The sequence below is a fragment of the Pholis gunnellus genome (assembly GCF_910591455.1).
Source record: "Pholis gunnellus genome assembly, chromosome: 10".
NCBI classification, from domain to species: Eukaryota; Metazoa; Chordata; class Actinopteri; order Perciformes; family Pholidae; genus Pholis; species Pholis gunnellus.
In genome coordinates, this window is record NC_136537.1 from 11490250 (window position 1) to 11513001 (window position 22752).

The 22752-nt window shown below is 41.6% G+C and overlaps 1 protein-coding gene across 1 annotated transcript in view; it reads left to right on the forward strand.

Annotated features, from left to right (window-relative positions):
• Positions 1-22752, forward strand: part of gabrb2a (gamma-aminobutyric acid type A receptor subunit beta2a) — a gene marked incomplete at both ends in the record, with an annotated part of 28662 nt that overhangs the window by 4017 nt on the left and 1893 nt on the right. Inside the window, 5 exons of the mRNA XM_079167061.1 lie at positions 7830-8050; positions 16594-16676; positions 20035-20172; positions 20416-20568; positions 22284-22528. Coding sequence (XP_079023187.1) covers positions 7830-8050; positions 16594-16676; positions 20035-20172; positions 20416-20568; positions 22284-22528 — 840 coding nt within the window. The remainder of the gene's footprint in view (positions 1-7829; positions 8051-16593; positions 16677-20034; positions 20173-20415; positions 20569-22283; positions 22529-22752) is intronic.

Consider the following 22752-nt stretch of genomic DNA (forward strand, 5'->3'; position numbering starts at 1 on the left):
GTCCCCCTTTTTGGTGCATTCTCTTGTGATCCTCAACGATGGCCTGTTGAGGCCCAAAGGTCAGTTGTGTTGTCGGGCAATACAAATGTGCAGGTCAGTCAGCGCCGTGGTAGCAGCCTCGCCTGCATGACATTACAAATGTGCTATTTTGAGAGGGAAGTGTCCTCCGAGTCCGAGGTGTGACCACACATCCTCGCTGGGTGGGCTGTGCTGACTCACTGGGGTTAGTGCAAAATATGGCACAGATATGATATCATGGCCGAGACCCCTCGCCCTCCACCTCCCTGTTTATCTCTGTCTGTCTGTCTGTTCAGCGCTTGGCATCCCGCTCCATCACTCATCTCCCTCACTTAGCAGCTGAAATTGTATTTGCATAATGCTGTTTGTTTTTGCTGAAATCACAGATCCAGGAACCGAACCCTGGTTATGGTGCATTAAAAAGTGTTCTGCACACAGCCAGTGCAGCTGATTAAATAATAGTTGAGTCTGTTGTCTCGGCAATGCATCGGCGGTGCATAATAACGTCTTCAGCACGCCATCCATATGTTGAGTATACAGCCACAATATGCACTCCAAGGCTGGAACAAGGAGGGAGGTAAATAAGTATGTTCGCTCCTTGTCTTTTCCTCATCCCGTTTGTTAATTGCATGTAAAATACCTGAGGTTGATGGTTGTTAAGAGGCGCTGCCTGTACTATAATACTGTTCTCTGAATGTTAATTAGCTGGCTGTGAATTAAAAGATTTAAACAAACCAGCTGTGGAGGCTTCTGGGATGGAGGAATTAGTGGGGCGTGAGCGTTCCTTTTATTACGATCATTATCCTGACAAGCGCTGGCTTCTTTACATGAGGAAGGGGATCCGGCCGTCAGATGACGGGAGAGCCGATGACCAGAACGCGACGTTACGCTGCATCCGTGTGAAGGATGCAGCTCCTTGTGTCTGTGAATTAGCAACCATTTTGATCTTGTTTGTCCAAACTGATCCTGTTCCATTTTATTTTCAGCTTGTGGAAAATAAGCTTGTGTTATTTTTACTCAGTGTTGCCATGACAACACAGCCTCCTTTTTTTTCTTTCTTTTTTTTTGTCGGTGGATCTGAGGAAGTCAAGGAAAAGCAAATAAGACCTCTTTTTTCCAGGAACTTTTTCAAGGTTTTTAACATGCGTATTCCAGGTGAAGGTTGTTAGTGAGAGGCAGGATTAGTTTTTGCATTTTGGTGATATTTTTGCCTTTTTAATAAATGCTGATGATACAGCAATTTTCCATAGTATTAATGGTTGTAGTCTCTTGAATAGGGCTGCAACAAACGATTATTTTAGTCATTGAGCTGTTGATTATTTTGTTACATTAATCACTTCTGATAATAGTTAAAAATGCTTATCACAGTTTACCAGAGCCACATTCACAGTCATCTTAAACGGAAATATATTCAGTTTACAAAATATACAAAACATAGAAAAGCTAAAACATTGTTGCATGATAGAGGACTTAAACAATTACTTGATTATCAGAATTACATCTGAAATATTATATGATCTTAATTCTTTGTCACCTCTTCTCTGTGGCTTTTCTGCGGTTGCTGTAAACATTCTAATCAGAACTACGACCCGTGCACATTTTTATACAGATATATTCCCAGATTTTGTCTCTTTGTTCGTCTTGTGCAGCTTTATCGTGTTTGCTCTGCTGAGCTCTCCGAAAAGCTAAAGACAAGAATGCAGGTTGTCCAGAACAATGTCATTAGTTATGCTGAGTGGACACACAAAGTAACAGATTAATATGGTCAGCAGCATAATTACAGCACAAGAACACTTAATCCTGCAGCTGTTCTCTGTTTAATGTTTAGTCCACAGAGACTGGGTTCATTTGAAGATGTTAGAGGAGACCACGATCTGAGGAAAACCTAATTACAGCACATCTGAAAGTAAAACCTCAATCAGTCAATCAATGTTCATCGTAAAATGTGCACAAACAATGTGCTAAACATAAGGAAGTTAGTGTCATATGTTAAACATTAGGAAGTTAGTGTCATATTTTAAAATGTGTCATTTTGTGAAATCATAATTAACTTTCTCTATTTTGTAAATCGAATGGTGGCTTTCCGAAATGCACTTTATCAAAATGAATCCATCCAAATTAAAAGAATGAAAGGCTGTACATATTTTCGTGGGGTTGCTGGTTTGTCAGTTGCTTTAATTATCAAAACCTACCCTTGCAGAGTCCCACTGCAAGAGCAAAGTTACAGCAAGTTTAAATTGGTCGTAACAGTCTTTCATAATGGCCGGCACAGAGAACCAAAAAATGGCGTGTCTTAAAACAGGGAGTAAGTTAGCCAGCTCCATTAAAAGCCTTTAATGTGCTGATGACTCCCTTAATGATTCTGTCAGGCACTTTCTCCACTGAAGCTAAGTAGCTGAAAAATGACCCATTGGAAAGGGAGTCATAAAGGCGTCCATGTTGTCACTTCCCTCAGGATGTGTATGGCGGGCAACTCATTCAGAATCCGCTAACTCCCTCCTTGACCCCTAATATTTAATTTGAAGCCCAGCCTTAACGGGACACAGAGAGCACAACAAATGAATAAACTCAGCTTGACCAGTTGATGTGCTGTGGCGTCTCCTCCAGCTTGTAGATGGAAAGCAAACAGACAACAGGCTGAGAAGTCTGCCGACGAGCTTGTTATTGCCCAAACGTCGAATCGTCTCCTCGTAGCTGTGCACAGTGGACGTTGTCATTATCAGCAGATTCTTCTCTGCTTCTGCTGGAGCGCTCTGCAGCAGGACAGAGCAGATGAAAGCGATGAGCAATATGGTGGACGTCTGTCTGGTCCCGTAAATCTGCAGAGGAGAGAGAGAAGAACACGGACCACAGTCATACCATCGCTTCATGGGTACACTGTTTTTCAACCCTTTTGTTTGTTGACATTTTATTTACTTTCCACCACACACTGCAATGTTATATCAGTAAAAAAAGAAGTCAAACATTTGTCCCATTAAATGTTTTCCTTTCTATTAACCTTACTTAATGAAACCTAATGTGAAGACCAGAAATGACCATGAAGCAATGTTCTTACTCTAAATAAGGAAAGACGTTATTCATACAGTTCTTAATGTATTTATAATACATGCAGGTGTATTTACATCATTTCTTTAACAGCTGTTAAAGAATGATATAAAGATGCTTACGATGTGTATGGGCTATACACAAACACATATTTATTCATTTATTCAAATGTTATTTCTTATGTTTGGGGTCAACTACACCCCAAAGAGGTCCATCTCACCGTGAGAAACCAAGTTGTATAAAACTACTATCACATAAATCCTAATGAACTTTTTGTGGATTTCATAGTAGTAGTTTTACTGTCAACACCAATCACAGATAAAAAATCTATTTTATTTGACCATGTTTTACAGACTCTAAGACCCCAAACAGTCTGAAATATTATACAAGTTCATGTTTACAGGACGTTTTCATGAAGTCATAAGTATCTGAGACTTGAAGTCTTTAAATCTAAATGTGCAAACGGAGCGGTATGCATTGTGCTGTAATGGAGGTCTTGTAACAACCGCAGCCTGTCAGATTCACCAGGGAAACACAAATGTGCTCCTTGTCACTCTGTCAGATCCTTAATGGGAGTTTGTGAGCCCAGAATCATATCTGTAGTGAGGCACTGTCACTGTGCAACCAGCTTTGATGCTTTTTAAGTTAGCCGGGCCTTGTTTGTATCTTCATCGTCTTTATATATTCACTGCTGTCAGTTCTTTTTTTTTTTTTTTATGTTGGTGCTCTCCACAAGATGTCTCCCTCACTGATGCTCAGTGGTCCGCCTGTGTGATGTTAATGGAGTTTGTGAGGAGTGCTTGTGACAAGGAGACTGAAGGTCGCTTTGGAGACCGACACTCCGGCACGGGACGGTCTGTCTCTCACGTCTCTGCTGCTTTTTGTGGACCTGCGAAATCCTCCTCCTTTGTATGTGTGGAGCGAAGAGGCTCATAACACAAATGTCTTGTGTATTCCTCAGAAACGATAACAGTCCTTCTTTCTTAATCTTTATATTCTGTGTTAAAATATGCTTCGATTGGGTGTTCTCATTCTCATGTTTAGACTCAGGGCTGTGTGTATCTCAGAGATTTGCTTAATGTTGTGTGACACGAATATTATATGTGCAGATTTCTTCATTTGCAGGAAAAATAAAAAATAAACATGCAGATGTAGAGGATTTGCTTTGTTTGTCTGAAAACGACATCATTGTCCTGCTTTGTGCTTCTGGAGAACAGTACACAACCCTTTCACTTGTCACAGAACAGAATGTGCTCCCTGGCAGTACAGTACTTTACGTTGCAGGAATGTCTTTGAACAATAACTGTGACTGTACAAAGAGAGAGGGGAGGCAGCTGTATTTTGTGTCCCTCTCTGAGCTCATGTGATGTCCGAGCGAAGGTAAACGGCACCATCTGTGAGGTCGTAATTATGCTGCCATTTTACAGCGTGGCCAGGAGGCAGCATGCAGGCCCAGGTGCTCTCTGTGCTGGAGCTGTGCAGCTCTATACTTTTAAACCCTCCCAAACGTACACAACGGGGCCCCGCACACACGCGAAACAATAAGAGCTGCTCTGTTATTGTGCATGTTGGCTCACTGTCACACTGTCATGACTTACTGGGACACTTGAATAGAACAGAGCCATCGTTGATGTTATTAGTAGCACCTGTGCCTTTCTAACTATGACGAGTCAGGATGTCTGCTGCGTGAAGACGGCACAAGGCTGCGTCCAAAATCACTCATTATCTCTGCCAGGAGGATCATGTCATCCATTTTGTGTGTGTGTGTGTGTGTGTGTGCTTGCGTCTGTGAGTGAGTGTGTCTGTCCAAGGCTAGTCTCGCATTCTGCTGCAGCAAACTGTATAATATTTTGGGGGGCCAGCTATGGCTGCATGCTCAAGGACCTCTCACGGTTGCAGTGACTCACGTTTTCTCGAAACTCCTTTTATTGCCTGTTTTATGCTGCAATTGACTGCCTACCGACTCCTCACTCACTAATCTTAATCGGCAAGTGCATCGCCGACCCCCCCAGGCACTACTCTGCGTGTTTATTGTTTAGGACCGCTGAAGGAACTACCAGTTCACCCGTTGCTCAGTACATTGCTGCTGCTGCTACGCGGGCAGACAACTTGGTGGGTTTAATTGTGTTTTTCGGAAAGATCGTATGACGTGTGTTCAACGACGGCTTTGAGCCGATTGCCTGAATACATTGACGCTTGTTTTATGACTTTGAATGAAGTGTGGATTACAACGCCTTAGTGTCTAGACTGAAGGTTAACCAGTTGTGGGTTGTATTCATTCAATCACACAATAGAGCAATGGTCATTGCAGACACATCTGGCTAGTTATGAATGTGAATATTATTCGTTAAAAAAACTGTCCCACATTCTGCTAATAATCCTACAATGCAATGTTCCACATTTTATAGTTGCAAAAATGACCAGGCAAATGACAATGACAGTGTCCAAAATCAAATTTGACTGACCACTATAGTGTAAAATATTGAATTATATTGGGGATAGTGAGGGATTTTTCCACACTGTAATTTTGCTATTTTGGTCCTTTCAGTACACGTGACATCTACTGCATGTCTGCCTGTGGAGCGACATCCCTCCTCTGTTGCTTTTCCTGCATTTTCTTCCATTTTTCCCTGTTAAGGATTTTCTTTCTGTTGTATACTGTACAGATTGTAAAGCCTCATTGAGGCAAATTTGTGATATTAGGCTAAATTAGAATTGGCTTGACTTTTGAGTGTGTGAATGAGGAAATTATTTTGGACACAACCTATAAGCAAAAAATCCTACTGGAGCTGAAATCATTAGTCATTTGTGTCAAGAAGATAAGTAACATACTGTTTTGACAATGAATCATTAGAGGAAGTAATTTATCAAGCAGAAACATTTTCTGGTTTCAGCTGTTCGGTTGTGAGGGTTTGTTGTTTGTCTGTGTTTTATGTTATTGGTCTATTTGGGGATTTTGAATTGTTGGTTGGACAAAACATGCTATTTTGATAAACCTTTGTTAAATAATTAGGATAGACATTTCCCAGTTTTCTGGGATCTTAAAGACTCAAAGATTAAAGATGGTAATCGCCAGCTGCGCCCCAAATTATAATAATAAATAAATCCTATTAATGTAATAATTAAGAGCTATGAATGCAAACGTGTGTGACACACCAGGCGCACTCTCGCTCCCTTGTTAATATATCCAACAAAATGTTAAATTACATTTCACTCCAGTTGTATAAAAAAAAACAATATGGAGAAAAAAACAAAACAGAAAGCTTGTTTCTGAGTCTGTGACTCCATTTTAATGAACGATCTCTGCTTCATGTTGCTCGGATTGTTACCAAAGGGCTCCAGTTAATATTATTAGCTTCAGTTTTCTAATTTAGTCAGAGAGAGGTTTAGCTTCTGCTATTACACTTCTTCCTCTCAGAGGATTCTAGCTGCTTATGTTTCTGTGTTCCTTCATCAATATGGCGAAGGGTGGTAGTCAAGAAGACAGGGCGGTATTGCAGGAGATGCTGCCTCAGTGGGTGATGTACACTGAGACTGCAGGCAGCAGCTAACGATCCCAAAGGTGATAGAGATATCCGATCGACAGGCTGATAATGAGACAGAGAGGGAGCGAGTGTGAGAGGAGGGTTCAGTGGGAACTCTTGTAAAACAGGATAAGGATGCAGCCGTCCTCGCTTGACTTTTCACTCCTGAAAGAATCAACATGGCAGCAGCTCGTGTATTTTTAGATGCCCTTTTTACGCAGTGCTTTGGTCGCGCACACTGCATATAATGAACGATAAGAGTTTAGGAGCAAAAGTGGCTTTGCAGTGTCACACCAATGTGTGATGATATAAAAAAAAAAGGCTGAGAAACATAGAAACATGGCGATAAGTAATGATGATGGCTGCCTGGAGTAAAAGCTCAAGGGCCTCGTTTCACGGACCGTATTTTTTAATTTGTTTTCCTACTCATCGATTGCACTGCAATACACTGCAACAGAGCAAATCCAACTGCAGTGCTGTGTTTTACTGTGGCTGTGTGGGTGTAAGTCTTTTTTAAGAGTGAGAAGCAGAGAAAAGAGAGAGAGAGAGGAGGAGGAGGAGATACAGTTTACTGCTACATCTCATGAGCATGTGTAAAAACAAACTGTACAGTACAAATGCCGCTTTTTTGGAAAACTCACCTAAATCTCAGTAGTTTGGTCGTTTATTATACAGAATTAGAAGCGTTTGCGTAAGACTGAGTAGTAGTACTATTGTCTCTGTAAACCAGTAAGTGGCGTCATTGGCGTCAAGTCTAAGCAGATGCCTGAGACAATAGTCAGCCAGCTGAGAAAGTTTCCCTCCGGTTATGGTGCCGAAATTAAGTGAGGATAGTTGAATATTAACCCTACAGCCACGGCCGCCGTGGCCCCTAGTACAGGCCGTGGCCTTTCAGACCCCCACCGACCTTCTGGCTGACCTTCTCACTATGCAGTACGACGTGCTGTGACATATCTTTGGAGTCGTGTTCAGATACGAGCGTGCGGTGACATGCTGTTGGTGCTTGACATGTTCCCCAGTTGAGATGTTTGTGGAAACGAAACACAATCGGGTACCACCTGAAAGATTTAGTCAGTACATTCAGTTGAAAGTGTTTTCTGGCTCCATAGTGGAATTAACGTCAGCGTTATTGATTCTCACCGTGAGCTTGTCTTTGAAGTGCTGCACTGGCTTCATTAAATGGACTCCCCCCCCCCCCCCCCCCCCCCCCCCCCCCCCCCCCCCCCCCCCTCTGTCCTCCAGGACTACACCTTGACGATGTACTTCCAGCAAGCATGGCGGGACAAGCGTCTGTCCTACTCTGAGATTGCGTACAACCTGACTCTGGATAACCGAGTGGCGGATTCGCTGTGGGTCCCCGACACCTACTTCCTTAACGACAAGAAGTCCTTCGTTCACGGCGTCACCGTCAAGAACAGGATGATTCGTCTCCACCCTGACGGCACGGTGCTTTATGGACTCAGGTAAGCCTTTTACAACTGCCCTTCTTATCGTGTCATGACTATTAGTGGATTGATCATGATGCATAATGAAGTAATGTGATTGTATTATATGCAGTGTGTCTGACTGAGCCTTCTTAATGAACTCTACATTTGAAATAAAACTATTGTGGCTGTTCAATTTCCTGCTGAGGGTGACGCGACATACAGTTACATAGAATTAAAAAATATTTATTTTTTTCAACTTGGGTCTTAACATTTATGTTTTTTGGTATTAATAATATTCTACACACTAAGTTAATAGCTGACATCTTGGAACGCAGCAACATTGCTGAAAATAGATAGCAAGAAACACAAGCAGTCAAATGAAGATAAAACAATTCTCCAGATTAATTTAAGCTAAATGGCAAAATTACTACCCAAACTGTATGTTGTAATAATCCGTCACATGTGGCACATACAACTGGCATACTGTACTAACAATATCGTAGTTGTGAGGGCACACAATGTTCCTGCGCAATGATGGACAGTTATAGACTATTTTGTAAACACAAAAGTGGTTTAAGATCTGGCTTTCTGACATGATTAACGAGAATGGAGAGAGGATACAACGAGGCACTGCGGGTTCATTTGTGTAGCGCCTTTTCAACAGCAATGCACTTTATTTTTTAGCACATAAAAATACATGAAGATGAAGGTATAAATTAACACAACATATAAATAAAAAGACACATATGAACAGGATTTAAAAAGAGAAAGAGAAGAATTAAATACAACAGATTAAACAGGAGGTTGAAATGTCCCATAGTTAAATTAATAAAATACAGTGGCAAACTGAACATTTTATTTGAATGAACAATAAGCAATTCGTATAGACAGACTAAAAAAACGTTTGTTTTTCAGACTTTTTTCTTAGATCTTTGGCTGACATTTTCCTAAAATACGGGATAATTTGACCTCTTTATGACTTTTTGAAATTGTAACCAGTTACAGCACATAGACAGCTGAGACTGTGACTGTGTGGTTTCCATGTGGTCACAAGACAGAATGATTGGAAACCAGTGGTTTAGATAATTTGGTTAAACTGTCTGATCATCATTTCTTGTTGGATTGTCACCATGTTTCCAGATCTCAGCACTTCAGTGTTTTACTGTCTGTTAGAAAGTATGGCCACAACTATAAAAATAAGACCTAAATTGTAATGAAACCGAATCGCTCTTTAACGACTGTGTATAGGACGAGCAATATGCGTCCATATTTACCCCTGATGATCATCAATATTAATAATTGATTGGTTGTGATCAATAATAAAGCAGGGTGTTCCAAACAGCCGAACTGAGTCTGATTGTGCAGGAGGGTTCAACCCATCTACAAGACGTCTCTTTGTGGTATTGGACTGTGATGCCTCCGAGGAGACTCGCATCCATAATTGATAACTCATAATCAATAATGTAGTAGTTCAATACAAACACTGAATCTGTATTTGTACTGATGCTGCGTATTTGACTTCACAAGCTAGCACAGCCCGTCCATCACCGTGCTGCTGCCTCCTCTGATCTGTCGCCTCCTCTTCATATATGTGTGTGTGTGTGTGTGTGTGTGTGTGTGTGTGCGTGCGTGTGCGCGTGAATGATCTCAGATTAGTGTCCGTGTTTAAAAGATGAGATTATTGTTGCTAATTCAAGATGTTGCAGCATTCAGTCATTCTCTCTCTAGACAGATATGCACTTCTTGCGCAAAGACTGCTTAAAAAATGTAAGTATCTGCACTGCACCAGATTATTCATCGCTACATTTTGTTTCAACAGTCGAGAAATATAATTTACAACTCTCTGACGCAATTATATAAGCCCAAACTCATATTTCTGCTTCACAGTCACAAAGCAATGGAGGCCAGAGAAAGGTTTGTGGTGAATTTGAGGGTGTGCGTGCAGCAGAGAGATGTGGTTGTTACCTCAGATACGTTGTCCTTGTCAGTGCCGGTGCCTCCCGGCTTCTCCGTTTTTTGGTTCGTGGGTTTGGTCCAGGTTTTATTTGATGCTAGCAAGTCCAGACACAAGCTTCTGTCAGAGTCAGCCCGGCCAGATGCCTTTGCGCTGTGAGCACGCTGACACATACCTGCAGAGACGGGCCGGCTGGTTACAACAGCAGGGCTTTAGTGCGTGTGGATGGCTAACTGAGAGCAGACTCAGAGTCCTCGACGGGAAAACAGGTTGCATGTGAAAACACGTCCTGTCTGTGTCGTTATCTGTTCGGATATTAATTCATATCGCTACATATCGTGAGTGTAAAGGTGGAAGAAGTAATTAGATCATTTAGTTAAGTAAAAGTAGAAATGCCACAATGAAAACATACTCTGTTACAATTAGAATTCCTGCATTAACAGTGAAAAGCACACGTCATCATGTTCCAGCCTTGTTTGTTTTTATAGATTCCATAATTCAATTGTTATTGCTGGTGCATACACCTGTATGCAACCTTTTATTGATGTGTTTGGTGAGTGTCGCTCTAAGTAATCCAGTTTACATACTGTATCTATAAAATTGCATCACATTTAATCGATCATGTGTTTGTTATATTTGTGATTTCGTCATTTGTAAAGTAACGATAGTGAACACTGCTGTGAAATACATGTAGTGGATATTTCTCTCTGAAAGGTGGTGGAGTGAAAAGTAGCACAAAATAGAAGTACTCAAGTAGAGTAGAAGTACTTGAAAATTGTAAAGAAGTACATAAAGAACTAGAGTAAATGTAACTTTCCACCTCTGAAAGTCAGTTTAAAATCCATTTGTCACCATCCATGTACTTCTAATTGAAGCATTAAGATATCTCTGTATTAAAGATCCACTTGTGCACTTTTATCCAGTATGGAAGGTCTAACGAAAAGATGGCATCCAGTTGCATCATGGGAAATGTAGGAGCTGGTGTTTTTGAAACTTTACCTCTACTAGAGTCAGGATGCAACAACCTCGACGAGGTTTTACCATTTCTTCTGTAAAAAAAGAATGGATATGCTTTGTAGCATATGTAGCCATGACCGAGACTTTCATACGTGCTGTAAAATACAGGAAATACTGAATAAGGACTTCTATATTCTTGTCCAACTCTACACGATATCAACACCCTGCGCACCCCAAAACCCAGACAATCAAACTATCTATTAACAATGTACAAACAGTTGAAATGACATACGAACACAAATTCATTATCAAGTCTCCAGCATTATTTCATTGTTAGTTTGCTTCCTTTCAAACCTCAAACTCTAGTAAATATGTCACGCTATAAGATGCGATGTTGTCTCTCTAAATTATTGCATAATAAGGGGTGAAAGTAAACATATTATTGGCCTCAAAGGTGAATGTGGATTTATGCAAACTAACTGAAATTAGCTTACGCCGCACCTGGGGAACACACCAATAGATTAGAGTGTTATTTAGTTTGCAGGAGGCATTAGATGTTTTTGTGTGTGGGATCTGTGTCTGTGGGTGGGTGGCTGTCTGTGTGCGAGTGGGCGAGTGCTATTGTTGGGGTGCATGCTGAGGAGGAAGGGTGAGTGTGTTGTTTACTCCTTATTCCCTGGATATATGCATCCCAATCCTGCCAAATCCTGGTCTTCAATTACCAGGAGGAGCAGAAAATTACAACAGTGCTCCCAACTGTCACTTTAGAGCTCAGTTCACTCTCGGGGAGAGGCAGTCTGATCTAATTACCCAGCCCCTGAAAAGGCTCAGCCAATAACATAGATACCGCCCAGGCTGCGAGAAAAGAAACACACACACACACACACACACACACACACACACACACAACAAGAAAAAAAAACACAAACCTCCACTTAGCCTTTTATTTTATGCAGGAAAAAAAGAAAGACATTCGGTGCACGACTCCTGATGCATGTCACTCGGAATTCACGGAGAGGGATTGAGAAAAGAGGGAGAGACAGAGAGAAAGAAAGAGACATGAAGGTCAGACTTCATTCAAAATGGAGAAGTTATTAGGATTCTCCCTCCCTTTCCTGTCTTCCCCCCTCCCTCCCTCCTCTCTCTCCCTCCCTCCTCTCTCTCTCTCTCTCTCTCTCCCTGTCTCTGAATATTGTAACTCCTTTTGTGAGAGGACATATCCTTGTGCTATGGAGACTGGCGTCCTCTTTTGTCTGGGCGAGGAGTGTTCCACTCTGCAGCTCAATAGATGACATCGCATGGCCAGGAGGAGGAAGCTGCTGAGTGGTGGAAGAGAGGGATTTAAATAAGCCTTTTTTTTCTGTCAATACCATCAATATGGGCTTATCCATCTCTCTCTCAAACTATTGATCAGACACGATGGTTTGTATGTTGTATGTGTTTAGATGTGCCTGTACTTATCTTAAATTAAGAAACCTCTCCTTTGAATTGGCATGCTTTGGCACACGCTGGACTCTTTTTGTTGCCACTGCAGACATTTTATTTTCAAATTTGGCAACAGTGCCTCTGTGCAGAGAGAGACAATCCTGCATGCCATGTTTCCTCAGCTCAACACAGGCTTTCTATCCAAAATGGAGGAAGCCTCTCCATCTTAATTCAACTTCTGACTTCATTACAATGTCCATGTAATAATATGTCCGTTTAATTAAAGGTACGCAGGTTTGTAACCTGCTTGCAAAAATCTCTCTGGATTCGGCCTCTGCTGTGATGCTCCCTCGAAATGAGATTCTGTCTGGGAATTTGTGGTGGTTGTGTTATGTCCGTAAACAAGGTCATTTGGAATAAAGGTGCACAGGCTGCCTTAGGGGGGGTCCACACACACACACACACACACACACACACTGGCTGAACTGTGATGGAACAAGGACAGACGGAAAAAAAAACAGCCTTTTTTTAGAGCTCCATGTCCTATTAGCTCCGACGCAGAGCAAATGTAGCGTGTTTGAATATGCGTGATCTGTTAGAGCGTGGCCTCTCCTCCGGCAGGTTGGGATGAGAGAGAGGGACCGGCCCTGATGTTGATGAAGAGCAAACAAGCCAGTGCTTCATCAGCGCTGCTGCTGCTGCTGCTGCTGCTGCTGCTGCTACAGAGGTCCACGGCAGACTCTCGCTGCAGCGGAGATGACGAGGAGGAGGAGGAGGAGGAGAAGCCGCGAAGACAGGGAGGGAATCCTGCAGAGAAATCCTCATTCGTCTTTCCTCCTCCTTCGTTATTAGCTGTTTATTAATTGTTATTGTGGATATTGGACATGCTAACTTGGCCAGGGGATGCAGAAGCAGCTCTTGATCAGTGATGCAGAGTCTCAGACAAAAAAGCTTCGAGACTTCTGCTGATGATGTAGGTGGGCTATAAATAGGCTGTTATTTTTACCCCTGCCATTTTGGCCTCATTTCCGCTTTTCCCCTGTGCTTCCTCTGCCACCGTGATGATTTAGTGGTGGTGATGGTGAGTGATGAGTGGCTGGCTGGTGAGCACACCATCCCAGTAAGTTGTGGCCATAAAAGGGGTAAAACTAGGACAGATATAAGACTCCTGTGTTAATCCCCCAGTGCACCATGGCCCTGCTAACTGGCTCTTACATAAGAGCCCAGAGAGCAAGAAAAAGGAGGCAGAGAGAGCGAGACAGAGAGCCTGAGTGTGTGAGAGAGAACGACTGTGCGTCTCTGCATCTCAAAAAATGAAATCCTAAACTTGCCAGGCTGGGCCCAGGGGAGCTCCAAGTCTTATGTAGACAGATTTCAAATAAACTTCTCCTCTTAATTATTAAAGACAAAGCACTCTTCAAGATAAGTTTGTAGTTATGATGAAGTTAAGTGAGGAAAGATATTGTGATTTAGTTTTTACTGCTACAGCTTCACTTCGCTCCATGGCTCAACAGTGTATTCTAGTTTATGCTAAACAGGGAAGAGTTTTGAAACGTTTCTAAAATGTGTACTGCTCCAAAAATGTTTTTTAGACCGGCTCAAAAGTGGGCACTTCCCCTATAAGCTGAACAAATATTTAGTTTTTTTTTCTGTTCATACATTAAACAAACCCTCCATCTCACCAAGTAGGGTTGGGCGACATGATGCTATATACATTCAGACAATATAAGTTTGCGTAGCGTCAGAGATTTTAACATACTTTTTACATCACAACAGGCATCCCTTTGTGTGTATTGTGCTCAATGCAAAAACTCAATTAGCAGCATTGAGTTATGGCAATATTGGATGTTAAATATGAGTTTTGCAACGATATGATAAACTATTTTATTTACTGGATAAAGCAGATATCTTCCTGTTCTATTGATGAAAAAGGTTCCCTATTTATAAGGACTTATCATATATATTAGAATTATTGCGAAAATAGCGTCAATGTCAAATCAATGTTTTTCATTTTGATTTCTATTAGTGACTATCTGATGAAAATTCTTATCCCATCTGCCTTTGGGTGCACGTGTGTGGTTATATGTTTATGTCGTGACACTCCAAACCATCAAAGCATAAAGTCAAGCTTTCCCTTCTCCTGAGCTGTCATTATCACGCTCAACTGTGATTGGCTCAGCTGTTTCAGAGCTATGAGACCAGTGATCTTAAGAGTAGTGTGGAGTCATTAGCCATGTTTCCATTCAAGTGTAAAGCACGTTTTAAGCGAACTTTTGAAATGTTGCAAAAACAGAAATGTGAATTAGTTTCCATCATATGATTTGGAGCGAATAAACTCCGCTACAGTGTAGTTTGCTCAAAGGTTGGCACTGTAGGCTACGCGAGGCTGTAATCCGCAGAAGAAGAATTTGTGAACCGGAAACAAAACATGTAGGCTTGGCTATTTAACTCATGTATGAGAGAAAAATGGTCTTCAGGAATTTGTTTCAATTGGGCAAGTTTGAATTGTTCTTTCGTGTCAGCTAAAATTGGCCATGTTGTCCAGAGACAAAGACGAGCATTCACACGTTATTGGAATATCCAGGAAGAAGTCCTGGCGAAAAACAGCTGATCAGTCATTTTAATTAATTTTTATATCACAACAGGCATCCCTTTAATATATTTGTGTGGATTAGGATGTTGTGTTCAATGCTTAAACTCAATTAGCAGCACTGAGTTGTGGCAATATTGGATGTTGTATATGAGTTTTGCAACAAAAGTATTTTATTTACTGGATAAAGCAAAAACATATCTTCCTGGTTGTTTTATTGATGAAAAAGAGTCTCTTTTTTCCCCCCAGAAAATGTATATATACATTTAAATGTATATATACATTTTCTGGTAAATAAATGGAGAATCTTTTAAAAATAATATATATATATAAACATATTCGGTTGATGTGTCCAGTAGTATGTGAGATTAGCCGGGTACAGACATAGAGTTGCACACAAGCGCATGCACACGCTTACGACTGAATGTATAACCTCCTGGCTATACTAGTCTAGTCTAGGATGCTAGATTTAGTCCCTAGAGTTGAATTGTGTGTCCAGTCTCCATCAGAGAGCCTCGGGGGTTTGGCGCGGCCGGGTGCCAGCCCGTCTCAGCTCTGGCCAACTTGTCGTGTGTGAAGCAGGAAGTGAACCCGTCGGATGCAGCCGGCTGGCACTCAGCGAGTCTTTATTACAGGATTGTGTGACCAGAGGTTGAACCCTCTACTTGTTTTATCTACTTAAAAGTAAAATCAGTGTTGTGTCCCAGTTACATACTACATTCAGTACTACTTGTATATAGTATGTTCTCATTTCACTATAAAGCAGTAAATGTATTTTTTGTACCATTTTGTACGAACAGAGAATGATGTGCACTAATGGAAGACAATACATTTCTACAATGAAAGTCAAAAGATCTGATTAGATAGTCAATTTTCTATTTGCATTGCATTGTGGGACAATAGTGTACAACAGCAGTGCTTTTTTTGTTCACTTGTTTTTGTCACTTTTCCTGCTTAAAACCTGCTTATAATTAGTTTTTAGCGTTAAAGAGCTATAGAAATGCTGCAAACTCTCAAGCTAATGCTAAAGCCATGTCACAGTCCAGGATCCCTGGATGTCTGTAGACATCTGAAGGAGGAAAAATGTTTCACTCTGTAAATCAATTGCTACAAAAATGCATTCATTTATTCATTGAACATATATGTATTCTAGGTGGTCAAATGAGAGCAATTTACTATTTTTTTTGCGCCGACACCCTCTGTACACAAAATCTAACATCTAGACAAACATAAAACGTGCAAAACTGCAAATGAAATATTAGGATAAAATGGTCAAAGGGCATCAAACCAACAATAAACCTGGCTTTTTGTTAAAAACACACCAGGGTGTAAAAGCGTTGTGTGCAGCGATCGGCAGGAGGTTTCTTATAGAATAGCCATGGCCGATCCTTTTATTTTGTATATTTTTATTTCAACAAACTTCTGTTAGGATGACTTTCTCAGACTTGGCAAACAGCATTTGATTGTGAGTTGTCTTGATTCACCTATTTCATTACATTTTCCATTTGAACCTGTTGTTTTTGGAGGAATGCTTCCGTATCGGGTGCTCCTCAGTTATAAGGAGTTCTGCTTTGAAGGTCAAATGAAATTAACTGGGCTGCCTCAGCCGGCTCTTTGACGAATCCTATATGTTCTATCCCACTCTGTGTGTAGGATCACAACAACTGCAGCCTGTATGATGGACCTGCGCCGCTACCCTCTCGATGAGCAGAACTGCACCCTGGAGATTGAAAGCTGTAAGTACTGTTGTCCCTGACAACCAGCTCTCACACCCACACGTAGACGTAGAATTAAACAGATCCCACGTACACATGCAGCGCTGAAATCTGGCTTTAAAACAGTCTGTCAGGCATGGCGGCAGCAAGGTAGAAGGAAGGCTGATAAGACTGCATGTAAAATGCTGAGAAAGGCTGATGAGATATCAAGAGATACGCATCAAGAAGAGGAACATCACTAATGGCTCACTGACTGAAAACATCCAGCCTAATTAATTCAACTCCAACTGCAGTGGCTTCCTAAGGCGTGGAGGAGCCTGATTAGGTCCAGTGTTTCAGGGGTGTGCTGATAATGGATGTTATGTGTAGCTTCCTCCCGAAACTGCCTCCATGTTTGTACAGTACAAAGAGCTCATTTCACATGGAGTTTGTAATTGTACGTGATCAGGCGTTCTCGAGTCGCGGGAGGGAGGGAGTGTAGAGGAACATGAGAGGGAAAGACAAGGTCCTCTGCGTGTTTTATCTGGGTCCCTGGAGAAAAGGATTATGGGGCTGGGATGTGGTGTAGGGCTCAGTCTTTCCGGGTTTGATCACGCTATTGCCAGCAGCGTTAAGCAGCACAGAAACAGCTCGGGTCAGAACCGCCTCTCGCTGCTCCTCTCCCATTATGCTCGCCATCTCTCTCTTCATCACTCTCTCTTTCCGTTTCTCATCTCCTTTTATGCACAGTCTCATCCTCGCCTTTTTTTTTTCTTTCTCCCAGCCTTTTTATCTCTTTCTCCATCACTCATGCTCTCTTTTTTTTTCCTCCTCCTCCTCCTCCTCTCTCAGGCAGCCCAACACAAAATGGACACACACACACTCACGCACAAGCTCCAGTTTGATCACCAGGCAGTATCTGCTCTCATATGGATTAACTGGCAATGGTTTTAACGTTGGAATCGCTTCATGCCAGAGCATGCTATTTTATTCAGACTAATGAGCCCAGAGAACTCTCACTTCCCTTGATAAACTTGATGCATTTTTAACAGACACAAGCCTTAAATTCCCAGATCCTCAGCAGCTCGCTGCTGTGGCTCAGACCACTGGTCTCACATGCTGGACTGCACTGAGCAATAATTGATTTCTAACTCTCAAACACTAAAGAGCTATTGTATTTGCATTTACATACAAATGCAAATACACACCCACGTATGTACGCATATCTTAGAGCTCATACTGCGTTGTCTCTCTCACATGACAGCCCAGGATGAATACATCTTTCTGAACAGAGACAATGGTCCAGAACTAATGGAGCTACAAACTGACTGACCAGTTATGTACGAGCCATAAAATGCTCCCTTACGACAATCCTCGTGCCAAAACCTCCCTTTCCCAAACTCCTCGACACCCTCCCGATGGCAGCCAGTCACGGCTGATCAGAACTGAACTGAGCTGCACATCAAAACCGCAGTATGGTGGACCCGGCCCTAATTGGGGGGATGTGAGGTTGCACAAGGCTGGGATGATGATAATGCAGGTGTGGAGGGAGAGCTTAGTGTATCTGCTGATGTACATTTTCAACATCTACCACATTAAGCCTCACAGCCGCACCAGAGTGTGTTCAGTGTGTTCTGTGTTTCTTTTCACCGTAGCAACAATTAAAGAATGAGGCTGGCAGTGATCTATATTTTTCTTATTTTCAACAAATCCCATGAAAAGATCAAAACCAACAATAAATTGATCCTACTAACAAGTATTGCTTGTGTAGCCAAGGTCTAGATTATTTCTCTGTGTAGATAGACCTCCATTGTTGAGCCACACAAGTGACTTGTGTTCCTTCATCACCATGAACACGCGCACACACACACACGTTTATTTTGAGTCAATCACACATACACCGTCCTGCTAGAGCCCCAAATGTGGTTTAATCTGCAGCTGAAAATAGTTCCCAACAAGTACAGAATTTAAATTGTATATATATCTGTGACCTGTTGTTCCTGATTTACATATTCAATAGGAAGCTGAGTGCCACAGTCAGGATTTGTAAAGAGAAGGAAAAAAACATTGTTGGTTTTGTTTTTTTCATGGGATTTGTTGGAAATTTTTCCCAGCAGACACTTTGATATGTCAGAGAAGGAAATACACTGGCGTAAATAGTATGTTTAATAATGGCTGGTGTTCATTTTTTTTCTTAAATCAAAGCCTTGCAGTTTAATTATTCATCACATCTGAATAGGTCACTCCCTCTATTTTGAGTGTGAGGCAGACAAAGTAGAATAGAGATGGCTGCTCCCTGTTTGCCTGCGTCACTGTTCAGAGACGGCCTGCAACACTCGATTCCCCCAAATGCAACTGCAACGGTTTGTATCCATGTGCAACAAACACACCAAGCTCCAAACCTCTTCTGTGTTATGTAGCTTTAAAATAACACAGGAGTTGCCAATGCGAGACGTTTTGCTCCCAAGATTACTCTTTCGTCTTCTATATGCTTTTTGATGTTGAAGTTGATTATTTTTCTCTACTATGAACAGTAGATACGTTTCGAAGCTTTTTGCCTTTAAGTGACTCATACTTAAAGGCAATTAAAAACATTTTTTAATGTTTTTAAGGGTCATTCTCTAGCCTAAAGCATGCAAACATTTATAAAATGATTGACCTACCTTGCAGTTACAATCATTGAGGCCTTTTTGAAAACTCTTCTGTGTTGGTGTGATCAAGGAAGCTACAACATACAATCGTTGAGAGTTTGTTGCACATTTTTGTATTAATTAGCTCTGTTTTTGGAAGATCAAAGATCAAGCAAGGGAATTTTCTGGAGCTTCCTGCGAGCACTTGAACACACCACGAAGAAAGCTTTTTGTGTTAACATACATATATAGTTTATCCCTGACAAACAAAAAAATAAAGGTTGCTCAATGTTTTCTTTGATCAGTTAAAAAGTCCTATCGGTATTCATAGTGTACTGATACAAATGTAAACCAATCCATCTTAGAATGTGTGTATGCTTTACAACAGTTTACTTGTAGCACTTTAAAAGAAAGCAAAGTCAACTCGTGACACCTCTTTAAAGTTGACATATTTCTTCTTTAGTAACTATTCCAATATATTTAGAGGCTGAAATGATTAAACTCTCCTATTTAACAATAAAAGATAAAAAAGATACAAAAAACATCCCCAAAAATAAACGATAGTTTAACGTAGCCCAAATGTTAATCATCTTGTGACCCCTCAAATGTACTCTGTGACCCCTTGTGGGGGTCTCGACTCTCAGGTTTGGAACTTCTGCTCTAGAAAATGGTGGTAAACTAAAAGACACAAAAAACATTTGACATTTCCACACTACATTAGGACCATTACTGGGCGATGTTAATGTTTCTCTTTGGTTTCTCCTCTGCAGATGGCTACACCACAGATGATATTGAGTTTTACTGGCGAGGTGGAGACGGCGCCGTGTCCGGGGTCAACAGAATAGAGCTGCCACAGTTCGATATTGTTGACTATAAACTCATCTCTAAGAATGTGGTCTTCTCTACAGGTACACAACAGTCAACTTTGTCTTTGTAGCAGCAGGTTTTCTGTGCACTGATTATTAGGAAAAAGGACATTTACGGTAAATAAAAAAATGTTCCATAGTTATATTTTAAATATTAAAATCCATATGCACACAAAATATGGATATAGCAGGCTCCCTGGTGTCAAATAAAATATAGTTTTTAGTGAGCGCCATTGAGGAAAATCTATTTCCATCCCACTTCCTCTCTCCCTGTGCCTCCTTCAGGTTCCTACCCCCGCCTGTCCCTCAGCTTCAAACTGAAGAGGAACATTGGTTACTTCATCCTGCAGACATACATGCCTTCCATCCTGATTACCATCCTCTCCTGGGTCTCCTTCTGGATCAACTACGACGCCTCGGCTGCCAGAGTGGCCCTGGGTAGGATCGCCTTGCCACCGCTGGACAGTGACCCTGGGAAATAACCCAAAGCTAAATGATAACAGAGCATAAATACAGCCATTTAACACACATTGAGCCTCTTACATTTAGACTTGTTTTAGATCTATACATTATTGTGTCTGCCTGATCTCTGTTTTGACTCTTTTTTTTTCCCAGCATTTACTTTTTTTCTCATTAGCTCTAAGCATGTGAGTGATAGCAGTGTGTGATAGGCTGCCTGGCTAAATGTCTGTTGTTCAGAGATGACTATATGCATGACTCATACAGAGCGAGATGCGCTGCAGCTCGACCTTGAAGCGTGCTGTCTTTCTCTCTGCCTGTCTGTCTATCGGAGCCTCTCATTGGTCGAAGATCCCAGCTAATCAGAGCTAAATTTCAGCCAAACGAAAGGTGGCAACGTTTGCATAAATGCATCTTACACATTTTACTGTTTTTACACAAATGTCAGAGTAGCACTGATACTAAAATGAAAGCTCCCTTTAGTGTAAAACGTGGGCATGACAGGTCGGAGAGGCAGAGGAAATGGCTGTGAGCTTCATGTGTGTCGTTATTGTCGTACACCATTTGTTTTCTGGAGGGGGACACATGCGGGTTGGAGCCCCAGACGGTACATTCAGAGGGTAACGTGATTTAAAGATCTGTCTCCGCTCAGCGTCCTGAGAACGTGCAGCGAGTGAGCACAGCCAATGAGAGATGAGGCTCCGTGCTACAGCGACACTGCTGGGTTATTTATAATACGTGTGAATCTGACCAAATGCAGATTGTGCATGCAGATGACTAATGTATCAAACACAGTGTGTGTATGTCAAAAAAAAAACAGGTGAATTGTGCTGTGACTAATAGCAGATGTTTACAACGTGCTTTTATATAGCCTGCAGTTTGTTCCGTGTCCATTTGAATACATGATCGGATTCAAACCTTGTTAAACACACGCACACAATTTCAGACTCAGGAGGTTTCGAGGGATCTTTTTATCCATATGGGTTCACATTATTTCAGGCCTGTCTGTTTGCTGTACATAAATGCTATTATGTACATGATAAACATGAATTATTTTGTTCACAAGCGCAACTGAAATCGTTTGAAGATCTGATCTCCGTAATTTTGATGTACGCCCTTGTTCATTCATTACTCCTTTATAATGGACACTCGATAGTTTACTGAATAATGAACAGTAAATTTGAGGCTGATGGGAATGTCACTAGTTTTCCAGGTATTTGGTCATAATGTGTTGGACAAATTAAAATCCTGCCCTGATGATGGTACTAGATAAAAATGTAATTAATCACCAATATGAATATGATTCATCCTGAGTGGCTCATGAATGTTTGTACTAAATTTCATGGCCATCCATCCAACCAACACTCGATAATTTCAACCTGCAGGCGACGCTAGAGGAAAAGTAAGGGGATCACCAAAGTATGTATGATTCATCCTCTGGGGACCAGGAATGTCTGTACGAAATGTCATCCTAATCCATCCAGTAGCTGATATATTTCAGCCTGGACCAAAGTGTTGGACCAACGGATAGACATTGACATTCCTAAAGCCATGCTGCTAAAAATGGTTAAAAATGTCATCTTCAATCTAAAACTAACAACCTTTTTTTCTTTTACTGTACAGATAATGATAAAATGTCTTTCAGCGTCTAAAGACTTCACTTTCTTTCTAACCGTGTGACCTGTGGTATCCAGGGATTACTACGGTGCTGACCATGACTACCATCAACACCCACTTGCGAGAGACGCTCCCAAAGATCCCCTACGTGAAGGCTATTGACATGTACCTGATGGGCTGCTTTGTGTTTGTCTTCCTGGCCCTGCTGGAGTACGCCTTCGTCAACTACATCTTCTTCGGCCAGGGGCCCCAGCGGCAGAAGAAGGCGGCTGAGAAAGCAGCCACGGCCAATAACGAGAAGCTGAGACCCGACCCCAACAAGGTACAGGTGCAGCCAAACCTCCTATAGAGGTATCTGTGCTGTCAGTTAACGTGTGTGTGTGTGTGTGTGTGTGTGTGTGTGTTTGTTTCTGTGGGAGCAAATGAGTTCTTCTCCTCTCAAGGTCAATGTGATGCTGTGATCAATGCTTGATGTCCTTTACCAGCACTCTTTACTCCTACTCTAGCTCTCCATTTCTCACTGGTTTAGCTTTGTGTATCAACTTT